Source organism: Hakea prostrata, chromosome 10 (assembly GCF_041222555.1).
Source record: "Hakea prostrata isolate BN-2017 chromosome 10, UWA_Hpros_2, whole genome shotgun sequence".
Taxonomy (NCBI): Eukaryota; Viridiplantae; Streptophyta; class Magnoliopsida; order Proteales; family Proteaceae; genus Hakea; species Hakea prostrata.
Window position 1 is genome coordinate 32,760,883 of NC_142609.1, and position 7,979 is coordinate 32,768,861.

Sequence of the window (7,979 nt, forward strand, 5' to 3'; positions counted from 1 at the left end):
GATTTGGAATGCCATCTCTTTTTATGTTTCTTCTAGATTGTTAGCTATTCCCCACTCCTGTTGATGATACCCCAAGGAACGGGGCTTATTTGTTATCTATAGGGGTCTTAGTTACGCTTTTCGATCTTCTTCTTAAAAACCTTGTTCTCTTGCTTTCGTTTCTTAAATATAATTATTTATTCATCCAAAATAAAAACAATACAGCAGAGGAGCAGCAATATATTATTCAGAAAATATAACCTAAGTTAGCACAAAGAATGATTTGCAATGAATAAATGGAAAAGAAAATGAGCAAGCAGGGAATACAAATAAAACAACGCATGAGCTACAATATATAATTTGGAACAGTTCGCAAAATAATGCTCACCAATCTCCTTCCAACAGCCTGCAAGTTCAGGATATGATCTGCAATGCAAAATTTTATTTAAGCCATCCTCACCCAATCCGTGCTCCTAGTAAGACAACAAGAATTCAATTATCAGTATCCTGCAGACTCATTATAAATGTAGTGAACTAACCACACAAACATAAATAGGAAAGACAATTCCTGTCTTGTCTAGCTCTATCAGTTTAAGCACTAGAAAGTCCAAAAATAGTCCAAAGGTCTCATGGATGAACACAAAATGTAAAGAACATCCAAAAAAAACTAACACCGACCAAATCAAGTCTAATAACTATGACATCTACATGGCATATGATTTGCACCTGCACATGTTATTGTCATAGTTCAAACACTAAAATCTCGGTAGTTTTGAAGTCACTGACACAAAATAGTATCCAAATATAAGATTGGCATTGTTTTGACTGAATATCATATTGTTTGTACCATCTCACCAAATAACACAAACCAAGTAACAAATATACCTCATTTTGTGACTTATGATCAAAAGCCAACCAGAACTTGTTGGTTTTGCGGTTTGAAGCTGGAAAAAAAGAAAGGGGTGCTGGACCTTGGATTTTTTTTTTTTAATGCCACTCCTCCAAAATTCCAAATAACCGGAATACACTTCTGGAGGTTGCCATATCACTTCAAGAGATCAACAGGTGATTATTGAGAAAGATTTGGCCACATTCAATTTCAGGTGAAAAACTTCTTCCCAAAAAGTATTTACACTTGTTGCATGGAGGTAGAGTGGTAGACATTTTATGTCAGACACCAGAGATCAATAATAATAATCATGGCATTTTTTCTGTAATATACGTAACTTTTATTTCCTGGTCCAGAAAACTGATTTCCCTATAATAAAATTAAGAAGAAAAAAAATTAGACTTATATGTACCAGGTGATGCTCAAGTAGTCACGTATATATAGTGTCAAAAATTATTTTTCTGCAACTAACTTAGTAGTTTCTAAATACAATATTATGAAATATATTTGAAATTTTCCAGAAAAAACGTGGGCAGAAATAAAGAAAAAAAATTTTAGGTTTCTGACTTCAGTGTATTTTGAATAGCATTAGGACTTCAAATGTTGTACCATGTCTGATCTTCTCATATTAGGCCAACCTTTTATGGAAAGAAAATTCTGAAATTAATTTTCATTATTAGAAAAATATTACAGTTAATGGGAAACTTAAAAAAAAATACATAGTTGATGGGGTTTTTTTCCTGCTTTTCATCTTCTTCTTTTCTTTTTTTTTTTTTTTTTTTTATGAGAGTGGGGGGGGGGGACAATAGGGAGATGAGACAATGTGATGCAGACCTAAAGACCTACGTCAGCAAGAAGTCCTAGAACAAGCTGCTGGCCCAAGTAATTCTACCAAATAGTGGTACTAATAGACAAATAGTAGTTGTTACTTTATTTTGTCCTTGTCTTTATTTGATATTTCGGTCTGACCTTGGTTCAAGCTGGTTCAACTGGTTCATTTTGTTTTAATTCTTGGTCCAATTTAAGCAAAGGTACTACTACCATCAGCTTACTGCAAGAACAAAAGATTACTGCGTATAGTAACAGAAATATCAAGAACTACAAATGGATTACAAGCCAGTTACGAGAAGTTGGATGAATATGGTACCCAAATGGATTTACTATTTCATATAAATAAGTTGTTCTATTTATAAATAGATTTACCTCTATGTAGTTTGAAACAGCAGTTTTGATCATCTCATCCTCTTCTTTCGAGAACCGTTTGCCCTGTATCAAATCCCCTTTTTTATCCTCCTCCACTAAATCGGTGGCATCATCGGTTATAGGGAAGACCTCTACATGACCTGAAAACCTTACTTTCTTTGACGGCACTGGCATCTTAGAATCTCGGGAACGATTACCACCTTTTGATCTCCTTTTCCTTTTGAGATCACCCTTATCAGTCTCTTCTACCAAAACATCATTGACTGACTGGGCCTTCTTCCTTCTGTTCTGGTCATCATTTTTCTCTACCTCCACAGCAAATGCGTTCTTATTACACACTATTTGCTTCTTATTATGTGAAATCACATGATCTTGACTCTCGGCACCACCTTCTCTAACACATTCTGTACCTTCCAAATTATCTCTACCAATTGTGGCCCCTCCACTGCCCATCTTGAGCACTTCATCAGAGCTTTTCATTTTCAAGAATTTGGAGCCACCATCATCCTTGTCCATTTTTTTGTAAGTCTCCTGCTTCTTCTTCTTCTTCTTTTTCTTCTTTTTCTCAATCTGTTGACCCCTTTCAACTTCTGTGCAGTCTGAACCCTCTTCTTTGCCAGCACTTCTACAACAACTCACCACATTATCTTTTAGCATTTCACTATCATTAACCAGCATGGAACCATTCTTTTCTTTATGTCTGTTCTTGCCATCCTTTTTCATCTTCTTGCTCTCATTTTTTATTGGTCCCATCTGTGTTTTACTAACAGAGACAGCTTCATTTTCATGAATCACCATACTACCCACCTTCTTTTCTGTATTTACAGGATAATATTCATTAGGATGCTCCTTAGCTTTAACATCATGGACAATATCATGATGGCACTGATCATCTTTCGTCTTGTTTACCCTCAGCTTCTTGATATTCTTCGAACACTTCAACTCAATATCATCCCCCCAACATTCTGTGTTCTTCTCAGGCTCCATTTTTCGCTTCTTATTCTTTTCCTTCCCATCCATCTCATTCTTGTCCCGAGCATGTGTTTTATTACCTACAGGCACTTCTTCAATGAAATTACTAAAGTCAACATCATTGGGCCCCACATCCTTTTCCTTGCTGCTCTTATTTTTCTTCTCAACATCATCCCCCGGCATTCTGTGTTCTTCTCAGGCTCCAATTTTCGCTTCTTATTCTTCTTCACCCTATCCATCTTATTATTGTCCCCAGCATGAGTATTATCACCTACAGGGACTTCTTCAATGAGATTGCTGATCTCTACATCATTGGGGTCCACCTCCTTTTCCTTACTTCTCTTCTTTTTCTTCTCAACCTTCCTAAATTCAGGTTCCAAGTCCTCCACTCTTCCACCAGTCACCTCTCTAGAATTGGAATTCTTCTTTACTGACCCATTCACATTCTTATCATTTCCCATAGTCTTTCCCAACTTTCTCTTCTGAAGAGTATCCTCCTCATTTTCTACTGTCCCTGTCCCCATCTCACCAATGAGAACTGAAAAGATATATCCCTGTACTGTTAGATCCTGGGTTATTCTGGCACTGAAAGTAAGGGGGCGAGAGTGTCAAAAAATAAAAAATAAAAATTCCTCAGCTAATGCCATATAAACAAACCAGTTTCCAGGAGAACTAGGTGTGATAAACCTCTTAGATAGAAATGCTTTTGATGCTGTAGGGAAAATGCAATGGCAAATAAAGGTGGAGAGGAGCTCAGGACTCTGGAGTGCAGCAAATCAATGAGTGGCAATTGAGAATACAGCCATCATTCTCAAATCTGAAGCTAATGAACGCGCCCTGCCGCCCTGAACCTACAACAGAGAGAAAGTGACAACATAATTAGTAACTTCTAACACAGAAAAACAGGTATGGATACACGCAGGAATTAAACAGGCTAGATCTGATGATAGCTCTTAAAAATACAGTGCAAAAGAGTGTGTTAGACAGCAACAAGGCATGTGTTTGATACACTTCCTCTGTAAAAATCTGCAGTGAAAGAATCTGCGCATATATTCGCACCATGCAGTAGGCATGTACATCACCTAATAAACAGAATAATAACATCTGGGTAACAGTTTTATCAAACAAAAGCACCGACTCAAATACAGATAATATAATAGTTGAATGCATCAGCATAGACAAATTTACTTTAAATTTAAGGAAGAGGGTTCCCTGAAAGGAAGCCTGACTCTGACTCCTGCACCTGCGAGGTGGCTAATGGGAGCAGCTGCAAAATAATCAACAGGGGCAGGATTTCCACCTTTCATGGGGTTCAGGGAGGTCATATAGTGCCCCTTTGTATACAGATGCAGGATCCAGACTGCATTTCAAGGTTCACTTCCCAAATATTAAATAAGCTGAAAACCTATGTGTGTTTGCATCAAAAAATACATAAGAAGCTATTTTACTGGGGAGAAAAATGATAAACGAAAGAAGAGGCCATAAACTAGAAAATTGATAGAAGCAAACAATAAGCATGTTCTTAAACAGTGAAGTTAAAACTGGGATGAACAATAGCAGATAATGGGGTTAAAATACAAAGGCCTAAATGAAACCACTCAGCATTTTAAAAAGCATCAAAACATAAATCTCTGTTTCCAGAAAGAGTAGAACCTTTCCAGTATTTTATCAAGCACTCAGAGCCTGCTTTGCAGCATACACATACCCATGCAGATCTCAATATTTTATCAAGCACTCAGCATTTTCCTCTGTAAATTCTTGCGCGCTAATACAGAACTCTTAAGAAAAAACAACTTCCAATCTCCACAGATGCAATCACCGGCTTGATACAGAATTAAGAGAATAATGAACAAGTTCCACCAGAAAGATTGAATATTAAACTCCGTTAATCAATCCTTGGTGAATAAAAATAAACTGGTAGATGTAGAAACTCTTCCCTGGTATCAAAATAGGGACACCAGCAGTATCAAATACACAAATAGATTGAGAGTCAAAGAGGGGGGTAAAAATAGAATAAGATCTGGGTCTGTAATGTTTCCCTTCTGGGAGGATGCTCCTTTCAAAGAAATGCTATTCTTCAATGCTTCCTACAGGAATAATCTCATGGAAGGAAAATGGTGTTTGGCAAAACTGTTACACTTCTGTTCAAACATTGTATGGCAGACAGTTAAAAAATCACTTATTTTCTACAAATACGTAAATGTCATTATATTTTTAATAGGTAAACAATATAATAATTAAAAAAATCATGATAATTAGGTTACCTGAAAATAATACTTTGTTGTATATAGTTTATTGAAAGAAGCCAATTAAATTTCCTTTTTAAGATGCAAATGAAAGATATGAGTAATAACTAAAGAGTAAACAACATCACAATGGTTAAAATTTCTAATATAAGTCGTAGACACTCAATTGACGCAGTCAAGTGCAGAGTAGACACATCATAATGAAAGAAACAAAAAACATTCTATACATAAGGGATTGGTCACATGCTTGCAGTCATCATTACTCAAACAGATTCAGTCAATTTCATTACTAACTTTTACACTGCAAAGATGATTCATAGCGTGTAACTAATATAATCAATCCAAAGAAGAAAACCAGGGTGGAAACTAGTAACAATACATATGCAAGCAATATTGACCTTATTGTTTTCATTCCAGAATAACTTGATTTTCAGGATCAGATCATTTGTTTCAATCTATATTGATGTTCTGGAACTTCTCCAAATTAAGGCAGATTTTATCTGAGGAAAGTTTTCCTCAATCTTTTCATCTTACACACATTCAGTAATAGAAAAGAGGTCCTACAATCGTCTACTGTCCCCATCAGCTAGAATTACTATTTCCATAAGATTATGTTTCTATTACTAATCACAAGGGCTTTGGTTTTAGTGCACAAAGTGATGTAGAATCACAGACTAGAAAGAAGAGAACCACGGAAACAGGACCAAGTGGACCAGCAATTGATCAGGCCAGGTCAATTTGGCACATTCAGTCCAGATGGTCTTCTAGAAGGGCCAAAAAGAGGGCAAACCACTATTAACGTCACCGTTCATATAAACAGTGTCACAACCATTATTTGCCATAGTCGGAAATTGGAATATTCATAGAGGATTTGTGGAGCCTAAGATCAGATTATAAGAAGACTTTTACTCTAGGGAAATTTAGAAGTTGAGTATAGCTTCTACTTAGTTATTTATGCATGTAGCTGAATTTTAAAGCCAAGTGGTTCATTATTTTAATTAGTTTCTATTTTCCACAAGATTCTATTGTCACTAGTTACTAAGTTATTAGTTCGTATTTTCAGTCCACAAAGGGGTGGGCTTTGGCACAACAGTTTGTGGACCATAGTTGTAGCCCGAGGTCAAGGTATCAAAACAGCCTCCCAACAAGAATTGTTGACGTAACACTATGTAGGAAAACTGCCCCCCCTAAACTCTGCTTGTGTGGAAGCCTTTGGCATTGGCTACGCCCTTTTTTATGTTTGTATTCATTGTAAAGCTTTAGCCAAACCATATGATTCTATTGTCACTAGTTTTTAACACAGTTGTCACGGCGACGAGGCAATGCGAGGTGGTTTTAGCTAGTTGAGGCGATGAGTCGATGAGATGCCCTTCGAAGCGCTTTTGAGGCGGTTGAGGCGTTTTAAGTGAAATCTTTACTTTTTAGTGTACATCTCATACACTAATTCATTATTCATTATAAACCTATCATATTTTATACAATAAAAAAACTAATATTAGCCATTTAGCCTACCTCAAGTCATCCAACATACTACATGCTAAAGTTCCTGAAATTCTGATTCATAAACTGAGTCATTCTTCTTCTGAATCTCGTTACTGTTTACTTCATAATCAATAATTTTGGTCATTCTTGATTTTATATTCTGAACTCTAAAATCCCTGCATCATTCCAGATGTTCAGTCTTGATTTCTAATTTCCCAATCAGAAGAGCAAAAGCTCCCTAACTTGAGAACAAGCTCATTCTGGCTCTTTAATTTATTCTTCCGCTAGAATTCCAGTACATCGTCTAAGTATGGAAAACCAATCAATCAAGACAACTAACTGATCCAAGTCTAAACCAAAATACAGCAGGTTTTCTGTGGCTGTTTGCAGGGACCTACTAGTAGCAATGGTGATCAATCCTACTTAATTAATAAGAATGACAGGGTGATCAAAAGCACACAAGCCAATAACCAGCAAGTAAACCCAAACATCAATTTTAATGCAATCATCTTGATAGGCTAAATGAACGTATACAAAGGAAAAAATCCTATTATTTCATCAAAGATAGAAATAGGAAAAGAAGGCGAGTCGAGAAGTTACAAACTTCAGAGGAAAAAAATTCTTGCTCTTACGGTCTTCCGCTGCCGCTGGACGTTGCTGGCTTGCTGCCGCTGGAAGTTGCTGCTGCTGGAGGTTTCTGCCGCCGGAAGCTGCTGCCGCTGCAACTACGGTGGTTTTTGTATGACGAAAAAAAAAGAAAACAGAAATAAGAGAGTAGCAGGTGTCGCTAGCAGTCGCAGAAGTAAAAAGCAGTTGTACTGCTGTCGCCGGAGCCACTGGTGGTCGTCGTCGATCGTTTGGAAGAGAGTAGCAGAGAGAGAGGCAGAGAGGAAGAAGAGAGACGTTAGGAATTAGGGATTTCGGGTTTTGAAATTCTCGATTTTTCCCTTTGGTTTTTTTTTTTTTTTTTTTTTTTTTTTTTTGTTAATGAATTAATGTTACAAATAATCTCATGTATCCCATGTAACATTATGTAACCAAACAGCCATAGATGATTCCAAATTGGAATCTAATTTTCAATTTAATTTTTGCCTTTGATTTGGTATAAAAAAATAGTGATTTTTTGAAAACCACAAAGGCGGTCTCCTAGGGGTCTAATGCCTCCAAGGCGACGCATCAGCAACACCTCAGAGCCCTAGGCAACCGCC

The 7,979-nt window shown here is 36.8% G+C and overlaps 1 protein-coding gene across 3 annotated transcripts; it reads right to left on the minus strand.

Annotated features, from left to right (window-relative positions):
• Positions 1-220: 220 nt before the first annotated feature.
• LOC149002523 (uncharacterized) lies at positions 221-7,704 on the minus strand. Of its 3 annotated transcripts, none has more exons than XM_089138275.1 (4): positions 7,404-7,704; positions 3,731-3,894; positions 2,072-3,628; positions 221-452 (listed from the first exon to the last, which is right to left on the minus strand). In XM_089138275.1, the coding sequence occupies exons 3-4, from the start codon at positions 3,224-3,226 to the stop codon at positions 246-248; spliced, it is 1,362 nt and encodes a 453-aa protein (XP_088994401.1). In that variant the 5' UTR covers positions 3,227-3,628; positions 3,731-3,894; positions 7,404-7,704; the 3' UTR covers positions 221-245. The 3 variants fall into 3 exon arrangements, with proteins under 3 accessions (XP_088994401.1, XP_088994403.1, XP_088994402.1); XM_089138277.1 differs by having other exon boundaries at positions 2,072-3,581; positions 3,701-3,894; XM_089138276.1 differs by having other exon boundaries at positions 7,376-7,704.
• Between the last annotated feature and the right edge of the window lie 275 nt (positions 7,705-7,979).